This window comes from Peromyscus eremicus, chromosome 3 (genome assembly GCF_949786415.1).
Source record: "Peromyscus eremicus chromosome 3, PerEre_H2_v1, whole genome shotgun sequence".
Lineage (NCBI taxonomy): Eukaryota > Metazoa > Chordata > Mammalia > Rodentia > Cricetidae > Peromyscus > Peromyscus eremicus.
Window position 1 is genome coordinate 72,627,558 of NC_081418.1, and position 21,410 is coordinate 72,648,967.

At 40.8% G+C, this 21,410-nt stretch overlaps 2 protein-coding genes across 2 annotated transcripts in view; one reads left to right on the plus strand and one right to left on the minus strand.

The window, feature by feature from the left end:
• Positions 1-1,386: 1,386 nt before the first annotated feature.
• Lsm5 (LSM5 homolog, U6 small nuclear RNA and mRNA degradation associated) lies at positions 1,387-4,365 on the minus strand. The gene is made up of 5 exons (XM_059256689.1): positions 4,251-4,365; positions 3,239-3,334; positions 2,932-2,959; positions 2,000-2,072; positions 1,387-1,615 (listed from the first exon to the last, which is right to left on the minus strand). Exons 1-5 carry the CDS (start codon positions 4,294-4,296, stop codon positions 1,583-1,585), a joined length of 276 nt encoding a protein of 91 aa, XP_059112672.1. The 5' UTR covers positions 4,297-4,365; the 3' UTR covers positions 1,387-1,582.
• Positions 4,366-10,458: 6,093 nt separating this feature from the next.
• Avl9 (AVL9 cell migration associated) overlaps positions 10,459-21,410 on the plus strand; it is a 52,002-nt gene continuing 41,050 nt past the window's right edge. Inside the window, exons 1-3 of the mRNA XM_059257886.1 lie at positions 10,459-11,269; positions 19,342-19,462; positions 20,767-20,852. Of these exons, the coding sequence (XP_059113869.1) occupies positions 11,177-11,269; positions 19,342-19,462; positions 20,767-20,852 (300 nt within the window). The 5' untranslated portion in view covers positions 10,459-11,176. The remainder of the gene's footprint in view (positions 11,270-19,341; positions 19,463-20,766; positions 20,853-21,410) is intronic.

Genomic DNA, 21,410 nt, shown 5'->3' on the forward strand with positions numbered 1-21,410 from the left:
AGGAAAACAAAAAATATAAAGAGGTAGTTAAAAATTACTATAGCCAATAAGCATAGGCTAAATAATTTATTGTAAAAAATTAATAAAATTTTATAGACATTACTGCTGAAATATTTTACACAGAAGATATTCATCATTTAGTCTTTTTTTTTTTAAATGTACTTACAATGGAACCTAAACATTTAGGATAAGCAAGTTTTTGTTAAAATGTACACACTCAAACAACCTTTGATAGGGATGGGTGCGATCACTGAGTGGCAAAGCCACTTGCTACCCAGCCTGATGACCTAAGTTCAATACTGAGGACCCATATGATAGAAGGGAGAAAACTGATTTCTGCAGTTGTCCTCTGACCTCCATACATGCTCCATGGCACTCAGACACCCACAAATTTACACCCACAGTAACTGTTTTGGTTTTTTTTTTGGGGGGGGGGGTGCAGTTAAGTACAGGAAAAGATGGAGCTGGAAAAATAGCTCAGCAGTTAAGAATACTTGTTGCTCTCAAAAATGACCCCAGTTCATTCCCGGCATAAGGTTCATGATCCCTTGTAACCAGTTCCAGGGGATCCAACACCATCTTCTGGCTTCCATGGATGCAAAGCAGGTAAGTGGTACACACACATACATGCAGCCAAAACACTCACACACATTAAAAAAATAAAAATGTTTTTCCAGTCTAGGAAAATATAAAATGTGATTGCTACTTTTTGCTTACCTGCACTTCTACAATATACATACAGCACATATACTTTGTTTTTAATAGGAATTAGTAAAAACTGAATTCAATGTGGAAAGCTTCATTACAAAGTATCAGACAGAGTTTGAACTCAGTTTTCTTAAGGGATCATTAAGGTTTTTTAAATGATATATTCAAAATCAAAGCTCATTTTGCTTTGGACTAAATGCTGTTTAAGAATTAAGTTCAGGAGCTGGAGAGATGGTTCAGCAGTTAGGAGCACTTGTTCCTCTTGCAGAGAACCCAGGTTCAATCCCAGACCCACATAGCAGTTAACAACCCACCATTAACTCTAGAACCAGGTGGTCCAACACCCTCTTCTGGCCTCTGAAGACACTGCATATGAAGCAGACCTACATGAAGGGAAGATATTCATACACATAGAATAAAAATAAATAAAATATTTATTAAAAAACAAGGATTAAGTTCACTCTTAGCAAAGAGGCCAGAAGACCAGCCATTGGCAGACATCGGCTCAGCTAGCCCTCTTCCTCCCCTCCCCACCCTCAAGCCTCTGAATAAAATGGCATGCCCTCCCCCGAATCAAATAAATGAGGAAGAAAACAAACAGAAATCAATATGAAACCAAGTATCAAAATAACTATATTTGTTCCACTAGATATTTCAACATAATAAATAAAATCACAATTAACCAAAAACATCTTTATTTTTTCAGTCTTTTAAAAAACAAAACAAACCTCTTCCTTTCTCAAAATAACCATGATTAGCTTAGAAAAATGGTGTATATATTCAAAGTATTTCCTTTTAACGGAAACTTCATTTTTATAGACTATAGACATTAAAGGTTTAAGAAAAAGCCAGAATCTAGCATAAGGAAATCCATTCATACTTCAGGCCCTTCTCCTCCAGGAACCAGCTGTATTAGAGAAAAAGAGTTTATTAATAACACTATCATACCACCTAAAAACCCCCACGTGATCCTCATGGACCAAAGCCACCTTTGTCTCTCCCCATCCTTCAATTCCCATTTTCTTCAAGTCATCAATATCTGTTAGTATAAAGATATTATACTAATAATAAACTGATAAACTAAAAGATTATAAAGATTAAGAAGTCAATTAATCTTAAGGACCAATGCTTTTTCAATAGCTGGGTCGGGGCACAGATCACCAAGAGCTCCCTTCCCATCCTCAGCATGTCTAGGCCATGAACGCTGAGCTAAGCAGCTGTTTAGCGAGTTCTGGAATCCCTGCCCCATCAAAGTACACTGAATTCAAATAAAACAGCTTTAACGTCTTACCATTGTTATATTATTTCCATTTAGTAAAATCTGATCTAATTTTGTAATCCTCCTTCCTTCTGGTGTAATTTCACTAAATAAATAGATAAAATAAAGGTCAGGATAAACAAGCATTCAAAGGCAACATTTTGGAAACATTCTCCCTCCCTAAAAACTATTCCTGGGGTAAGGAGACTAGCCTGGTGGCAGAGCACACCAAGGACCTGGGTTCAATCCCTAGCACCAAAACTGTTATTCTAACATATGAATGAATGGGAATTCGTACAATTACAATAATTTTCAGAAATACACTCTGCCCGCTGGTTAATGGTCGCGTAAATATAGTGTACTGTGAAGCTTGTTCACACTAATTTCTTAGAAATTCGGGAATAATAACATTAACATAATAATCCTCTGGCCCAACCTCACAATACAAGTAAATAAAGTTTCAGTATTAAAATAATTCCAACAGGTAATACTTTTTTTTAATCAATCATTCTAAACCTGCTATGGTAGTTTAAATGAGAATGGCCTCCACAGGCTTTTATGTTTGAAAAGCTTGGTCGTCGGTTAGTAGAACCCTTTGGGAATGGATAGAAGGTGTGGCCTTGTTGGAGGTGTGTCACTGGGGGTGGGCTTTGAGGTTTCAAAAGGCTAAGTTATACTCAGTTAGCTCGCTCTGTCTCATGGTTGTTGTCTCAACACGTAAGCACTTAGCTACCGTTCCAGCTCCACACCTGCCTGCTGCTGCCACACTCCCCACCATGAAAATCATGGACTCTAAACCCTCTGAAACTATAAGCAAGCCCACAGTTAAATGCTTCCTTTTATAAACTGCCTTGGTCATGGTGTCTCTTCACAGTAATAGAAAAGTAACTAAGGTACCTGCCTTTAGTTCAAAAAGAGATTTCCTCCCCTCCTCCCCCAATTCTTTAGTTTTTAATACTACTTACAACTCAGTGACATCTTCCAACACCATATCTGAAATTTGTTGTTAAGAAAATAAACAGGGCTGAATTCATTCTGGTTTATGTTTTTGTTTGGTTCCAAATATGTTCAACACAATGGTGCAAATTCAAAAGGTTTGTTGTTGGCAAGAACCCTATCTTGGCTCTGCAAGCATACCTCTTAAAATGCTACGAAGTTCCTGGAAAATAAATTTATTTTTAATGTAATAACCAGAAACACATCATCTGTCTATAGTTCTTATATTAATACATCTTCAAAAACCTGTACCATTACCACTTTTTAAAAGGATACTGACAAAGTCATCAAATCCTAGAAGTGTACCAACAATTTCTTTATCACTCTTCATCACAATGTGAATTCTGGATCCTATACACTTGTCCACGAGCTCTGCAGAAGGAAAAGCGTTGTTTTGCCCACTTATTAGTTCAACAAACATTTGAGTGCTTACTTTATTATTGTCATATCATTAAACAAAAAGCAGTTATTCAATAACTTTACATCGTATACAAATATCTGTTCAACCATTAGCACGAATGTTTGCCTTAGCTTTCACTTACCTCTTTTTTTTTTTCTTTGCTGAAATTAATATGACTGTGACTTTATTTAGATTATTTGGTTAGTATATGAAAATGCTCACACCAAAAGATGGAAACCATGATAGTTTTTCCTTGTGTTTCTACCGATGAACAGTATCTAGCGTATACTGGAGTGGACACCGCAAAGACTTTCGACCACAGCCACATTCACTAACTTCACCAGCGCCAAAACATGACCGGGGAGAGGCATTATTATCGACCTCAGCTTCCTGTCACTTCTCTCACCATGCCTTTACCTCTGTGCCTAGAGACCAACCTGAGCATCTCTGTAGCCAACTTAGCACTCTCCGCACGATCTGAAAGCAGTGGCTGTAATTTAAGTTCATCATTCCACAATACCCTGGCACAGTGAGGGAACCGCTGGTTGAATTAATGAATAACGGGGCTAGTTTCCAGATTTCTCTTTTAAGATTCACTTGTAGACCGTGGCGCCCTCCTCGCACAACCAGATACAACACCGGGTCTACCTAACCTGGTGACCGAAAAGGCCAAACTGCCATTTGGGACGGCTACCCATGACACCTTAACTGGCGGGCTCACAAAGAAGGCCGAGGACGACCTACACCAAGAGGGACCTCCGCCGGCCACCGACAGGCGAAATGGTCTGTCCAAGGGCGGGACGGCCGAGCCCGGAGGGACAGCGACCCAGCCTCGGCCGCCGGCGCAGGGCTGCAGTAATCCACCCGCTCCTCGGGGAAGATTTTTACCTAGTGGCAGGAGCTGAGACGGGTTCGTGGTCGCGTTAGCCGCCATGGCCACGCCGGAAGTGGCATAAGGCCACCGGCGCAGACTTTAAAAGAGCGCGCTTCCGCCCTTTCCATAACCTCCTCAGACGAAACTAATCGGAGGCCGATCTTGCGATCGGGTGGGTTCAAATGGATCACCGAGAGATTCGATAGAATCGTTCAGACCTCTATCCTGACAAGCCTCCTGTGGTGACCCCCAAGTTTTGCTAAACTTGGGAGATAGTTTGCCTTCTCTACTCCGGAAGACCACAACATACGAGATCTCTGAGTCGGCTAGTTTTCCTCTAAAAGGTTGCATCTGAAGCCGGGATCTTTCTTCAGAATAATAAAATCAGTTGAGATTTCTCATCAATTCATTCTGCGTTGTCCTCAACAACTACTCATTTTCTTAAGGAATCTGGTATTTTTAAGCCTAGAGGACTGAAAACCTATACAAAGCATATTTTTAAATCTATACCAGATATTCACAAGTTTTTGTTTGTTTGTTTGTTTGTTTAACTACTTTATACATTTCTTCTTGTCCTTTCTAGAAGTCTAGTTTATCACAGACTTTTAAAATTACTATCAATTACTGATTTACAGGCAACCGCTAGAAGTCACTCCGTGTGTTGATGTGATCACACTTGGAAAACGCGCTATCACACTTCTGTTTTGGAAAAAGATAAAAAGCTGCTGTGTGGAATGGCCAGCAATCCTAGCACTTAGGAGACAGAAGGAAGCCACAGTTGCCAGCATGGACAACTTAGTAAGACCCTGACACAAAATAAGAAATAAAAACTAACGAGAGCTGACACCTAGCTTAGCAGTAGGGTGCTTTCCGAGCATTCATGAGGCCCTGGGTTTGGGCCCTACATAAAAAAAGAAAAAGAAAAATAGAAAGCAGATAAATTCTTTACTTTCGTCTGTCTCATTTGTATATGAGGGACTTAAAGCTAAACAGTCTAAATATGTGCGATCATAATAAACAACACTTATTTTTACAATGTTTGGTAAGCGCTCTTCATTCCTTCATTGAGCAAACAAAAACCCATCGATACTAGCAGCTTGCTGGGTATATAAAGCAATGTACAGAAAAGTCTTCTACCCAAGAGAATGGAAAGAAGGACAAATAATAAATTTCATGTATATAGCACTATGAAATGTAATATATAAAGCAATACCTCTAGGGATCCTGGAAAACTCAACTTCATTCTCAATTTCAAGGCAGTAGTGGCTTTTCTCTCCAACCCCATTCCATAAATCTTGTGCCAGGGCAATTACAAATATACTCTTTACAGCCATCCTTTGAGACAAGAATCTGATTCAGTTTCTTGTGCTTAAAGAAGTTTAATAACTGTCCCATGGCCACACAGAACAGCTTGAAAATCTTCACAGAGGAGCTGACAGGAGTCTAGTCTTACATGGTGATTAAAGGGCGGATAAACAGAGAAAGGGCAGGAGTAGCATTCCAAGCAAAGGGGACATTATGTGCAATCAGTATGTGTCACTTCCAAGCTTCTCTTACTGATCTTGCCTTTAAGCCATACACATTTCTCTTACATTTAGCATAAAACACTTGCCTTCTCAAGTATATTTCCTTAGCAACCTCAGTCTTAACCAATTTTTCTTATTTAACTTTATGATATTCCTTCATGTCCTGGTAAAGATGTTACTCATGTTTCAAGACCCTTCTCAGAGATGATCACCTATTCTGACTTTCATGGTCTTGGTGGAGTCTATCCCTGGCTGGCAGCAGTGTTAATAGTTGTCCGAGTTATTTGGGTGTATTTTTTTTATATAATTATTCAACAAAGCCACTTCCCCTTAAAAGATTGAGTTCTTCAAGACTAAGAATGTTGAGACAGTACTATGATTAAATCCAATGGTTCTGAATTTAGTGACTTTTTTTTCAAATTCAAACTTCACAATTTTTAAAAGCTTTCAAAAAATGTTTTAAGATTACATTTGTGTATACCATGTGAGTGAACATATGCCTCTCTGTGTGTGTGTGTGTGTGTGTGTGTGTGTGTGTGTGTGTGTGTAACAGAGGACAATTTGAAAGAGTATGTTCTCTCCTTCTAGCATGTGAGTTCTGGGGCTCAAACTCAGGACAACAAGCTTGTCAGCAAGCACCTTTACCTACGGAGCCATCGCATTAGCCCCACCACAATTTCTGCTAATTATTTGACTTATGGGTATACTATTTAAGCTTTTTAAATATCAATGTATCTATTAGAAGTAGTGGTGGTAAATATAGTATTATTTTTAATTATTTATTTACATACACACACACATATATATTTATGAGTGTTTTGTTTGCATGTATGTCTCTCTTAGTTACTGTTCTATTGCTATGAAGAGACACCGTGACTAATACAACAGTTACAAAAGAAAGCATTTCACTGGGAACTTGCTTATGGTTTCAGAGGTTTGTCCATTATTATCCCTGCACGGGGTGGGGGGGGGGGGGAACGGCAACATGCATGGCACTAGCTGGAGCAGCAGCTGACAGCTACATCCTGATCCTGAGCCTGGCTTGGCTTTTGAAAACCTCAAAGCCCATCCCCAGTACTTCCTCCAAGGCCACACCTACTGCGACAAGGTCACACCTCCTAATGCTTATAATTCTTTCCAACAGTTCCACTCCCCGGTGACTAAGCATTCAACTATACGACCTATGCAGTCCGTTCTTATTCAAACCACCCAATGTCTGTGCACCACATGTGTGTCTGGTGTCCATGGAGGTCAGAGAAGGCATCAGAACTCCTGGGACTTAAGTCACAGACAGTTGTGAATCATCATGCGGATGCTGGGAATCAAACCCGGGCCTTCTGGACGAGGTGTCAATGCTCCTAACCACGGAACTATCTTTCTCACCCACTGAAAAGATTATGTTAATGATTAAATGAAATAACCTATGAAAATTGGTTAGGACAAGATCTAGCCTAGCAAACTGTATTATATTTGGTGTATTGTTACATATTGATCTTTGTTTCCTAAATACTAACATGATAGTTGGCTTAGGGTAGGGACTACATACAGGTAGCATTATTAATTGCTTGCAACTTTCTCATTTGGGTGACCGGTGAGATGGTTCAGTGGGTGAAGGTGCATTTTGCCGAGCCGGATTACCTGAGTCTAACTCCTGGAGCTCACTAGGTAGAAGAAGTGAACCAGCTCCCAAAAACTGTCCTCCCACTCCAACCAATGAAAAGTAGATGTACAGGGAAGATTATTTTATAACTATAAACCATAGAAAGGCACCCATTTATCTTGCTTGGTGCACTATAGCTACCACATTCCTAGATTTGGTCTAATCGATGTTCTTTGAATTTATTCCATCTTGTTTATGCCCATTGGCACGCTCCTTAATCTTTGTAAGGTTCTAAGCACAGAGTAAGGCTCAACTCATTTATGAAGCCTCCTTCTTTTCTACCGTTACTCCTATTTTATTTTCATCAGAAAAAGAATAATACAGTCCATGCTTTAAGTCTCCCATGACATCAACAAAATGAACACTAGCAATTTTCTATTTGCCATGCTAGGGATGAAAACAGGACCTCATGGATACCGGGAAAGCCCTCTACCAATGAGCCCACTGAGCCTTAGGCTCCTAACCTGTCCTGTTTTGTTTGCTTGGCTGGTTTTCTTTTTGGTTTTTGGTTTGGTAGGGGGAGGTTGTTTTGTTTTGGTGTTTTGCTTTGTTTTGAGACAGGCTCTCACTAAGATACTCAGGCTGGCCTTGAACTCACTCTGTGCCCCTGCAGTCCTTGAACTTTCTTCTCTCCTGCCGCAGTCTCCCAAGTAGGAATTAAATTCCCAAGATGGAATTAAAGGCCTGCACCATTGGGCTTAGCAACATTAGCAATTTTTAATGCCACAAAAGAGAAAAAAAATCTTTTCAGACTCTGGAAAGTGAGCTCATAGCATTCACAAAGTAGAATGAACAAGATCATTGGACATGTTCTTTCCTGAGGCGAGGAACAGCCAGCTGATTCCAGGTACAATTCCAGTGAGTTGGAAATTGGGCCCGAACTCCTTGTCTCAAAATGCACCCCGCACTGGTTCCTTACAGGGCAGGTATAAATGAAATTCAGGAATCATCATAAAGTATATGTATGTAGAAAAGGCTTTTCAAGATGTTATATATTCAGAAAAGCATTTAAATTTCCTCTGAAGTTAAGTATCTTTATATAAACACAATCAAAATGTCCTTTCAAAGTGAAGTACATAAACATACAGGGATTTCTCTAACTAGTATTTCTTTCCAGACTTGGAATCCCCTCCCTAATACTTTTGAAAATAAAAGAAATTGTTTTTCTTACTAAGGCATTTGTCCTTGTGAAGAATATCCTGTTAATGAATTTATTCTACAGTAATGCAATTCACTTAAAAACTAATGCAGAGTCTGGAAAAACGGCTTGGCTGGTAAAGTGTCTACCACCCAAGCAGCAGGACCTGAGTTCAGTACCTAGCACCCATGTAAGAAAATCTGGGAATAGTGACTGACGTCTGTAGTTCCAGTGCTGGGGAGGCAGAGACAAGAGGGGCCCTAAGGATTGCTGGTCCACTCATTTAGCCAAATCGGTGAACTCCAGGTTCGGTGAAAGACCCTGTCAATAAATAAATAAAGTCATTTCTAACGTCATAACTATTTCTCCTGAACAGTGAATTAAATATTGATGTTTACTGGAGACAGAAATCTATCCACACATTTCAAACAAAAGTGTGAAATGAGACTTAATTTTAGCTATGCCAGCTGTGGAAAATATTAACACAGTTTACATCAAGAAAATAGTAAAATTCGGGGACTACAGAGATGGTTCAGCAGTTAAGAGCATAGACAACTCTTCCAAAGGACCAGGATTCAATTTCCAGCACCCACATGGCAGCTCATAACTGTCTGTAACTCCTAGATCTAACACCCTCACATAGACATACATGCAGGCAAAACACCAATATATATAATATAAAAATAAATAATTTGTAAAAAAGAAAGTAGTAAAAATCAAGTAGTTAACATAAAAGGGTAACATGTTAAGAAATGTTAATGTACTCTGTATCCTGGGAATAATGTATTTTTCACGAAACCATGAGCACTGTCAAGAATTTTGTAATATAAAAAGGATATGGATAGTAACATATTGAAAATGTTGTATAGTTTTAGTAGCACTTAAACAATTTACTTTTTGAAATTGTAGTTCATTCAGCAAAGGATTTGGAAACCCTTGGAGCAACAGATCTATTTTGTGCTACTTATAATAAACCCCAGAAGATGCAATGAAAATTGTACACACACACACACATTTAATCTTGGTACTGGAATAATCATTTCACAGGTAAAATGTAAATCTTTATTGCCAAAGATATTATGATTCAAGGCTTACATTGCTTTCAAACTCTTACATATAATTTATGTATTTGTTTTTGCAGGTCTGAGAAGGATTCCCCTGTTTGCCTAGACTGACCAACTCTTGATTGGGAGAAACTTGTCTTTTCTTCCAAACAGGTTCAATAACCATGTCATCTTCTCCTCTCCCTGCCCTAGGCCCTTTAGCCATGTGTGCTCAGTTTCAACGCTGACTACTCGGTACTCTGCCTTTGTTCTTCTTTTCCAGCCACTTTCTAAATTGGCTGATCAGGAGGAGACTGTGAGATCGAATCTCCGCTAAGGAGGACAAGCTAAGCCCCGACCGCCTACACCACCACAACCTGGCCTTAGGAGGACTGAGGCTATCCTGATCCGAAGTCCTTGCTCCTCTGACTTTTGGACTGTGACTCTTCTGGTCTGAAATTATTGTTATTAGTTCTTATTGTTGTTGTTTTATGAGACAAGGTTTCTCTGTGTAACCCTGACTGTCCCGGAACTCTCTCTGGAGACCCTGCTGGCCTCAAACTCAGCAATCTGCCTGCCTCTGCCTCTGTAGTGCTGGGATTAAAGGAGTATGCCACCAAGCCCGGCCGGATCTGAAGTTATAAAGTCCTGCTGGGTCTCTATAATTGGAGTCGTGAACTTCTACCTTGGGAGCACATTTCTAACACTATGTAGCCCAAGTTGGCTTGAAACTTGCAATCCTCCCACCTCAGCCCTTCAAGTTCTGGTTCCATGCATGCAGCCACTGCCTGGGACTGCACATAGAAATTCGATGAAAAAAATTCTAGAACGAAACCAAAGAAAAATCTGTGTAAGCAAAGCAACTTAATTTAGACGTCGAATACACCAGATACCGAACGTCATAAATATGCTTCCTTGTTAACATTTAAAACTCAAGGCTGAGAGATTCCACAAAAAGATTTAAAGGGTGAAGAGAAAACACGTTTATAAAGCAGTAAAACTGAGGGAGGAGGCAGGAGATTTCAAGAAGGAAAAATAGATTTTAGAAGGAAGTGATTTGACGAAGAACGTAGGAAGAAAGGAGCAGGTGTAACCCGCAGCCACACTCAACCCCCTAGGCTTTCCTCCACTACTACAAAAGGTCCCTGAGGGTCAGCATCTGCCCTGCCCAGCTCCACCGGTTCTGTAGGCCGCGCCTTCCTCCTGGAGGCTCCGCCCCTCCTGCCATACAGCCACGCCCCTTCTCCACCGCCTTCCCCTAGTCCCGCCCCCTCCCCGGGCTCCGCCCATGCCGCCTCAGACCCCGCCCGGACTGGGGCGTCCGGGTCCCGCCCCACGGCGCCGGAGGCGGCTGTAGCGTCAGGTGACAGCCCGAAGCTGCGGAAGCGGATGAAGCAGAGCCGTGGAGGCCCTGTGGGGCAGCGCGGAGGTGAGGGAGCTGGTCGGCAGCCCCCGAGCCCGTGGTGCAGCGCACATGCGGCGCTCGGGCTGACATCTGAAGGCCGCCGCTCTGGGTCGTGCGGCCGGGTCGTGCGGCGGTTGGAGTCGCGGTGCGGGCCTGCGGCGGACGCCCATGGAGAAGGCTGGGCGTGAGGGTGACGGCGCCCCCTGCGGGCCCGTCCTGCACATCGTGGTGGTCGGCTTTCACCACAAGAAGGGCTGCCAGGTGAGGACCGGCCCGCGCCTCGGCGCCCGCGGCCTTCTGCGCAATGTTCCCCCCGAGAATTGCATGACGGGCAGCGGGGGTTCGGGCTTAGGGGAAGAATGACGGCCGCTCCTTCTGTTATCTGTCAGTCTTCACCGACCTGCTGCGTGTCTACCCGTAAAGGAAGTCTTGTAGAAAAACTCCGCATTTGAACGCCGGGAGGTGGTGAGCCGTGGGTTTCCACCCGAATGCCCAAGTAGGCTGACGCGCTTGTAGGCGCCTTTTCAGGAGAATCAGCTTCCTTTGTTTATCTCTTGCAAGCCTTAGAATCTGTAGTTTAGGGCTGGCGGTCGGCCCCGCCCCCTTCTCTTGTGCCATTTAAGATTTGATCCTGTCCAGAGCTTTTCTTCTGGTTAGGTTGACACTCCAGATCAGTTGCAGTAAATAAAAAATGTAATTTACCAGGCAGTGAGTGCAAATGGACATGCACGCATTCGCTTCTTAGCTGGCTCTGCAACCCACTGTAAAAGGAGCATTTGCTTTGTGTTGAAGGCAGCGGAGCAAAATAGAACGGGTTGTTCAGTCTGAACAAACACTGGAAGGCAATGATGTCATAATGTGCTAGTGGATGTAGACTGAATACTTAAGGTATTGAAAAAACGATTACTACTAATAGATAACGAAGCATTTGGTTTCTTTCCTAACACAGAGAATGTAGCATTAAAAGACTGACAAAAGTTGAGTTCGTTAGAAGATAACATTAGTGAAGGGAGTGAAGAGGTGTTAGTGGGGTGTGTGTGTGTGTGTGTGTGTGTGTACTGTTAACTTCAAGCCAGGTGTGGTGGCACATGGCACCATCCCAGCAAATGGGAGGCTGAGGTAAGAGGCTTATTTTAAGTTGGGCAGGATACTTAGACCCTGTCTCAAAAAAGAGAATATTAACTTTAAGGTGTTGTATTCTTTTATCTACAGATTAGAAAGATAGAATGGCACTAAAAAGAAAATAGTGTTATTGCATATGATATTAAGATGATTTAATACTTCAGAACTACAGCTTTTGAACTAATTAGTTGCTTTGTAAGATACGAGTAAAGTGACAAAACTTGACAAAAATCTTACTGAAAAAAAAATTGCTGAGATCATAATAAAACACAGCCCTGGAGTTAGAAGTAGTACCCTTGCTTCCTGTGCCGTGTGCTTCATGTGTGTGGCAGTATAGTCTCTCTGGGTAAAGAGTGATGTGGAGCTCTGAAAAGAAAGAAGAAAACATCAGTATTGATAGGCGTTAGAGTCTCCTAATTCTTGCTGTCATTTGAAAGTCTAGATTTTATTATGTTTTCTGCCTGTCTTACTGGTTTTGTTGGTAATATATATTTCTGTAAGGGAAACTGTATGTAGTGCTGCATAAAGATTAGAGAACAGTAAAGGAAAGATACAATAGAACCCTGAATGCTATGTCATTTCTTTGCCTTTGGATTTTGGTTTCAGCACACAGGGTTAAAGTGACTGCTTTTGTAAACTGAGTTCTGTGTAGAAGTCAGGCGGCCTTATAACACTACTCCAAGACCAGCAAATACAAATAGCTTCCTAATTTGTTCTTCTCTGTTTCTTTTGCCAGATAATTTATAATAATTGCAATGAAACAGAAAAATCCTATTTGAATTTTTCCCCAATTGATACTCAGAGTAACCTGATTATCACCTTTGTAAAATGACACCTACCTGGAGTATAATGGAAACAAAGCACTAAGAACCTAATCCTGGGCTGGGGGAATGTAGCTCAGTAGTAGAGTGCTTGCCTAGTGAACACAAGATTCTGGGTTCAGGGTGGATTTCTGTGAGTTAAAGTTCAGCCTGGTCTCCAGAGTGAGGTCCAGGACAACCAGTGCTACATTATAATCAGACCCTATCTTAAAACAAAACAAACAAACAAAAATACTTATTTCTCAGATGCCCTGCTCTTTTTTTAACGTCATACATGAATACTTATTTACATAATTGTACACCTCCTGTTTCTCTCCCAATTCTTCTTGTGTCCCTTCTTCTTAAATTCATGTTTCAACTTGGTTATTGTTACCTCGTGCAAGCCTGTATCCATGAGAGCTCCTGATTGCACACACACACACACACACACACACACACACACACACACTTAGGCTCTTTGGGGGGGCCCACCACCCAGCTCCCAAATAAGTCACACACAGAGGCTTATTCTTTCCTTTTAAATTATCCCATCTACCTTTGCCTTTGGGCTTTTCCTGTTCTCTTACTTCTGTAAATCTTACTCTTACTCCATGGCTTGCTGTGTAGCTGGGTGGCTGGCCTCTGGACTCCTCCTCCTTCTATGTCTACTTCTTGCCTTGATCTCCCAGATTTCTCCTATATATTCTCTCTGCTTGCCAGCCCTGCCTATCCTTTCTCCTGCCTTGCTATTGGCCATTCAGTTCTTTTTTAGACCATCAGGTGTTTTAGACAGGCAAAGTAAAGCAGCTTCACAGAGTTAAACAAATGCAACATAAACAAAAGTAACACACCATAAAATAATATTCTAACTCACACACGTAAATTTAACCTGCTGAGTCCATTTGATGTTGCTGGTGTGGTGTGTGTGTGTGTGTGTGTGTGTGTGTGTGTGTGTGTGTGTGTGTTTAGGGTTGACCACTTTGAATAGATAACCTATCAGGGACTTGTCCCTGGAGAGGACTGAGTCTCTGTCTCTCAGCTCCATTAATAGCCCATAGCTTTTCATCTAGGGGTGGGGTCTTGTGAGATTTCCCCATCCACTGATCTACTGTTGTCATTGCGCAGGTCCTGTTTAGGCAACCGTGTTACTGAGATTTCATGTGTGTAGCTTCCCTGTTATATGGAGATGTCCTTGTCCTCTGACTCTTAGACTCTTTCTACCCCTCTTCCACCATGTTCCTTGTGTTGTATATATCAGCTGGGGTTGAGTACCTCATGGTCAGTTCTCTGCGTTCTGACAAGTTGTGGAGCTATACGTACTAGGCTGGGCCAGCCCACAAATCAGATTGCCATAACCTTTTGTTAAATAATCAAATATGTATCAGTCAAGCTCTTTAATTTTGTTCATAGTTTTAAATTTTTAAACATTGTAGTTGGATTTTTCTTTGGGCTGCCAGCTTAAAAATAATGATATAGAGACTTATTAATTATGAAAGCTTGGTCTTAGCTTGGGCTTGTCCCACTAGCTCTTATAACTTAAGTTAGCCCATTTATATTAATCTACATTCTACCACATGGTGTTACCTCATCTCTGAACTGCCCATGCCCTGCTTCCTCCAAGTCTGGCTGGCAACTCCGCCTTTCTTCTTCCCAGAGTTCTCTCTCTGCCTGGAAGTCCGGCCTATACCTCCTGAATAGCTATTGGCCATTTAGCTCTTTACTAAAGCAATCAGAAGGAGCCTTAGGCAGAGACACATCTTTACAATGTACACAAATATCTGCAACACTTTGTTATTGTGTGTGCAATGTTCATGGAATGGGGGCGTGACCCGTGTGTGGAAGTCAGAAGACAACTTTGGCGTCAGTTCTCTCCTTCAGCATTTACCTAGGTTCCAGAGATTGAATCCAGGTCTTCATGCTTGCCTTGTCAGGCTGCAAGCACCTTTACCCACTAGGCCATCTGACCACCCTACATTTTTGCCTTTGATCTCTTGTCTGATAGAGCTCCTGGTCTGTATACATAGCTAGCAACTTTAATTCTTTTTTGGTTTTTCAAGACAGGATTTCTGTGTGTAACTGTGGCTGTTCTGGAACTCACTCTGTAGATCAGGCCGGCCTCAAACTCACAGAGATCCTTCTGCTTCTTCCTCCCAAGTGCTGGGCTTAAAGGCGTGCACCACCACCTCCCAGCTCAACTTTAACTCTTGAATGGTTTTACCAAACTGTATTTCTTTTCTTTCTTTCTTCTTTGACAGCATCACATAAATATATAAAGTCTTTAGGTCATTTTCATCCTCCATTATTCTTTTTCATGCCCTCCGCTCCTGATGAACCCTTTCTTCTCAACAAGTGTTCCTTCATGTTTTGTTTGTTGTTTTTGTGTGTGTGACTCACTGCACAAGCATGAATGGAGAAGTTATTCACTGAAACTTGGGCAGCTTAATGGCTATACCACTAAAGAAAATCCCCCAGCAACTATAACTGCCAATAGCTCCTCAAAGATGGGTGGGGCCATATGACCCTCTCCCCGTGACTCTGTATTTCATTTTCTTTTTCTTTCAAGATTTATTAATTTATTTTGTTTGTATATGTGTGTGCCTGGGTGTATATATGTTCATATGCATGCAGGTGCCTGTGGAAGCCAGAAGAGGGTGTTAGATTTCCTGGTGCTGGAGTAACAGGCACTTGTGAGCTGCTTGATGTGGGTGCTGGAAATCGAACCTGAGCTCTTTGGAAGAGCAGCAAGTACTCTAACCTCTGAGCTCTCTCTCCAGCCCCACTCTGTATTTCTGGGGAGAAGAAAAAGCAGAATTGCAAAACAGTTGGAACTTTACCAAGGAAATTGGGGTTTCCTCTTGTGGGTTTTTAGTCTTTTAATAAAACAATTTAAAAACTGACTCAGAAGGAAGTTTAAGGACCATTTTTTAGAGTTTGAAAAAAAAAAATGAGCAGAATGGTGGTGGCGCACACCTTTAATCCCAGCACTCAGAAGGTCAGGCAAATCTCTGAGTTCTAGGCCAGCCTGGTCTACAGAGAAACCCTGTCTTGAAAAACCAAAAGAAAAGGAAGAAAGAAATGAACAAACAAGATCAACAAGCTATACATTTTGGCTTCTGCCAGGGAAAGGAGATGGAGAACAGGAAGAGAGAAAGTCATGCCTTTTTTTTTTTTTAAACTACATTTTAATTCTATTTTGTATGTGCATGGAGGTTTTACTTTCCTTTTACTATGAAGAGCTACCTACAGTTAATGGATGCTTAGAGAGGTAGACTCAGTCTTCTTCAGGGACAAGTCCCTGATAGATTATCCATTCCAAGTGCTCAGCCCTAAACACGTATACATAACAGCAACACTAAATAGACTCAGCAGGTTATATTTATATGTACATTTGCACTCGTGTGTGTGTGTGTGTGTGTGTGTGTGTGTGTGTAACAATAATAAAGACAAACTCATGAGGAGAGGGAAGAACATGGAAGGAGTTAGAGTGGGGGGGGTGGGAATTATGTAGATACAGTACTCATACATGACTTTTTAAAAAAAAGTTGGGCATAATGGCACGTGACTTTAATTCCAGCACTTGGGAGGCAGAGACAGGTGGATCTCTGAGTTCAAGGCCAGTCTATTCTACATAGTGAGTTCCAGGCCCTCCAAAACTACATAGTAAGACCCTGATTCAAAAATAAATAATTTTTAAAAAACCAGTGGCAATCTGACAATTATAGTTTATATACTGGAACAAATAAAAGTCTGGGATTTACTATAGAAACATATACAGATTATTTCATATCAAATAGTCTAATTTTAGGTAACTTATAAAGGAAACAACTTGGAAACAGTTCTCTCCTTCCTTGGGCATCCTGGAGATTAAATTCCAGTCATTAGGCTTGATGCCTTTAACCTTCTGAGCTATCTCATAGGCTTTGAAAGTCATTCCTTTCTAATTAGACTCCAAGAAACCAGGAGGGTTCAGCCATGGAAGTCAGCAAACAGCTATAAATTTTTTTTATAATTTTTATAGGGAGGTAGAGGGGTCTTCATAGAAAGTGAAAAGGCCCAGAGGGTTTGAGCAGGTTTTGGACTGTATCCAAAGAAGAAACAGGTAGAAAGAAAAAGTTAGACTGATTGGGTTAGAAAAGCTAGCAGACTTAGTAGTACTGCATCATGGAAGGGCTGTAAGCAACTTTTTGGGAGTGGGACTTCTGGGAGATAAGAACATGATCTCATTAGGGGATAACTTTTCCCAACTCCACAGCACACCTTCAGGTGAACCAGCTTTCCTACGGAGCAGTTTTCTGGCCAGGTGATTGACAGACCAGGCACACAAGTGGAGGTTAGAAGACAGCTTGGGGAGCTAGTTCTCTCCTTCCACTGCATGGACTTCAGGGATTGAATTTAAGTTTTCAGGATTGACTGCCAGTGCTGTTACCTGCTGAGCCATTTTACTGGCCTGGATTGATTCTTAAGAGAGAATAGTATATAATGTTCTAATCTTTGGAACACATCAGAATGTCATGTCTCCACCTAGGACCGGAGGCATAATTCAGATTCTGTTATTTTGACCCAGAGAAGTAGCTTTCCCTTAATGGGCCTCAACATAGCCTTCACTGTTTTCATATGTTATTTTAAACCCTAAGGAGTGGCAGTTGTGATGTTTCCTATTAGGTAGCTAGATAGGAATTAACAGGCTTAGAGGCAGTTGAGGATATATCCTCCCCTCATACCCAGCTTTGGACCCCATCTCCTGTTTCTTTGGTAACCACTAGAAAAGGGCACCCACATGGTGTACTTACATGCATGCAAGTAAAACACCTGTACACATAAAATAAGAAAGAAAAATTATTCTTTGTGATTTAGAGCATCGTTATTGTTTCTGCTTTTTAGGAGTCAGCCATTGTTGTCTTCTTTCCTCCTGTTACCACTTCAGAATAAATGTATAAAATAACAGAAATCAGGGTGGGTCTGGCCATGTGAATTGGTTATTTAAAGAGAGATACTTGAAGTTTTCTTGGTTAGCTTTATACTTTTGGGGAGCATTAATGTCTCCCTCACACTGGTGTGTGTTAATGCCTCACCATGTTCTTTGATCCCTAAATTTCACTTAAATTTTGGTCCATGTATTTCTACTACTTACTAGTAGGTAATAATCAGTGTAAATGTTTCTTAATCTCTGGAAGCTTAATGTCCATGTTTGATCTCAGATTCTTACCTATTCTTCAAACCTATTATTAGTTACCCAGAGTTAGCACCAAACCCCACAGTTTAAAGGCTTGGTTCCATAAGATTATTACATTATTAAAATGCCAGTTACAGGTCCCAAGGACCCAGGCCACTTGAATTTCTGTCCAGCTTAGCCCTAAATTCAAAGGTTCCCACAACCGTCAACTCAAGGATAGCCAAGTGAAGAGAATAGTACATAAAGCAGGGTATGAAGGAGAGACAGGGAGCATCCGTTCCCTCCCTGCATCTTCACGTACTTAGCAACTCAGGAGCTCTCTGAACCCCACTGTTAAAGGATTTAAAGGTTTCATTACATAAGCATGATTGGTTAACACATTGGCCATTTAATGACTGAATTTAATCTCCAGGCTCTCTCCCAGGGACAAAATATAGGCTTGAAAGTTCTATCTTTCTAATCAAGGTACTGTCTTTCTGGTGACAGCCCTTATCCTAAAGATAGCTTAAGCATAAGCTCATGTGTATTGGGACTCATTATAAATAATTTATGGCTCAGGAAGTTCCAAGCATTTTAGGATCTTTGTTGGACGAACTAGTAGTATTTTTATTATGCCACATTTGAAAAATGATAACTAGTTTATAAAGCTGTTTAAAAAACTTCTAAAATAACAAGAGAGTTTGCCAAACAAATAAATAATACCATGTAGCTATTAAAATTGTATGTGTCCATGTAGAAGGAGGTTACCTGTTTGGAAATTAATTAGCAAATTCATCTATTTGTATATTCATCTATATGTATTTTCAAGTACAAGTATCTATTAGTAGCAACTTTACCAACAGGAAATAAGAATTCTAAAACTGCCAACATAAGGCATGCAGTCTACAATGTATTGGATGAGTTATGATCCCAAAGTTGGCTGTTTGAGTCTGGACCACATTTTCCCAAAGAAACTGTGTTATAAACACTGTGAACCTAAGTCATCCTAGCATAGCCTTAATTTCACTTTCAGAATTCTTGAGTATGTATAGTAGCTAAACTATTTAAACGTGCTTATGAGAGTTACAACTAGATACTTTAAATCAGCAGGGAACAGTCTATAAACCTTCTCTTCTCTTCTGTGCTTGGGTTTGCCAGTAATCTCCAATGGCATTGTTCAGGGTTTAAGAGCATTGTTGTTTGTCAGTATAAGATTCTTCCTTTAATCACCATTTGGCTAACATTCTTTTCCAATTTAGGTTGAATTCTCTTACCCACCACTGATTCCAGGAGATGGACATGACAGCCACACTTTACCCGAAGAATGGAAATATTTACCTTTCCTTGCCTTACCAGATGGTGCACATAACTATCAGGAAGGTATGTCATTAAATAGTAGACCAATTACTAGGTGCAATTTTTAAAATTTTTGCTATAACAGTCTTGAATACTTTGGAAAATGAAAGCCTTTGGACTTATTGTGATTACTTATAAAATGTGTATGTGTTGTTTGGAAGTGAGGCATGCACTAGAGAAGCTTCAGAGACTGCTGGACCTATTTTTATGGTCAGTGACTCTTGGCTCCTCTCCTGTCCAGAGCACTCAGGTATAGCCATAGCGGGATAGCTGCCGATGGGTTCATGCCTACAATTCTGTCAGACTTCAGATTCCACTCAGTGGCAGAAAGGAAGAGTTAAGTGCACTAGCAACACATGGCCTGGAAATCTCTAGTTTCAGACTTCTCCTGTCCACCTGAATGCAGTGGAGATTGTTTCTTTGACTCTGTAGCCATGCTGCAACCCTGTACTTTAAAAGTTGCTTGCTTGCCTGAAAATGTTTGTGTCCTCAGAGAAGAGTGGTGACATTTTCAGAGTCTTCTACCACCATATGAGAGTGCTTTGCCAGACCTAATAAAGTACTATTTTACTTTGATTAAACCAGATTCAACATAATTTGACTATGTGTTTTCCTATTGCAATATTTAATATTTCTCTTATAAAATAAATCAAATGTTACTATACAGTTTAAAGTAAGTTTCATTGGATGGATATGTAACCTCAGAAATACATTTCTTCCTAACTTTTTTGTTATGGATGCTTTTAATCTGGTGGAAGAGTTAAATTAAAATTATAGGGAATATTTTATAAGTTTTTTTATGTTTATATGTATGTTCAGTTTTGTCTACTTTTTATTCTAAAGTCATTTGGAATAATGACAGACACTTGACTTCTAAATACTTTAGTACATGTACCCCCTAAGAATATAATCATTCCCCAGCATCCAGTTGTATTATCATAGCTAAAAGATCTAACAGCAGTTCCATAATATCATCTCATATCCAGTTTATGTTCAGATTTCCCCAGTTTTCCCAAAATTTCTTGAATCCACTCAAGATTCACATGTTGCCATCAGTTTTTGTGACTTGACTTTCCTTTAGTCTGGAGCAGTCCCTGCATGTATTTTCTGTAATTGTACAGTCAATTTGACCTGTTATCTCTTAGGTTTTGTGACAGACATGTACTATAAAGATGGGGGGGGGGAGTTTATGATGCTAGAAATAAGTATCACATGGTTCCTGGATGTGTCATCATTTGTGTGTTAATGACTGCATTATAACTTCATATTTGATTGTTCAGTAATGAGTAATTAATATCACTGTTTACATTTTTCTGTGTATCTCTTAGATACTGTGTTTTTTCACTTGCCACCCAGAAATGGAAATGGAGCCACAGTATATGGTATCTCTTGCTATCGACAAATTGAAGCCAAGGTATGATAATTGATGGTGGAGCAGCATTAGGGAAAAGCTCCTCCAACCCCTGCTTAGATGTTGGTCATTTGGGGAATCACAGTCTTTACTTTTTTTCTTTTTTCTTTTTTTTTTTTTGTGTGTGGTTTTTTTTTCCGAGACAGGGTTTCTGTGTGTAGTTTTGTGCCTTTCCTGGATCTCGCTCTGTAGACCAGGCTGGCCTCAAACGCACAGAGATCCGCCTGCCTCTGCCTCCCGAGTGCTGGGATTAAAGGCATGCGCCACCACCGCCCGGCCACAGTCTTTACTTTTAATGTAGTACAGCTGTGCAAGTACCTGAAGAGGCCAGAGAGGGTGTTCAGTCCCATAGAGCTGAAGTGATGTGAGCCTGCCCAAGTGGGTTCTGGAACAGAACTGGGGTCCTCTGCCAGAGCAATGTGCACTTCTAACTGCTGAACTCCTAATTTTTAGGTTTTTGAGTAACCTCCATTCTGGTTTCCATGGCCATAACAATTTGCTCCCTTACTAGCAGTGAGTGAGGGTTTCTCCTTCTCCACATAGGTACCAGCATTTGTTATG

Coding starts and splice junctions, on each gene's coding strand:
- Lsm5 (XM_059256689.1), bottom strand. CDS start 4,296: ATGGCGGCTAACGCGACCACGAACCCGTCTCAGCTCCTGCCACTAG. Junction 3,335..4,250: donor GTCTCAGCTCCTGCCACTAG/GTAAAAATCTTC, acceptor TTCCTTCTGCAG/AGCTCGTGGACAAGTGTATA. Junction 1,616..1,999: donor ATGGAAATAATATAACAATG/GTAAGACGTTAA, acceptor TCTCTAATACAG/CTGGTTCCTGGAGGAGAAGG.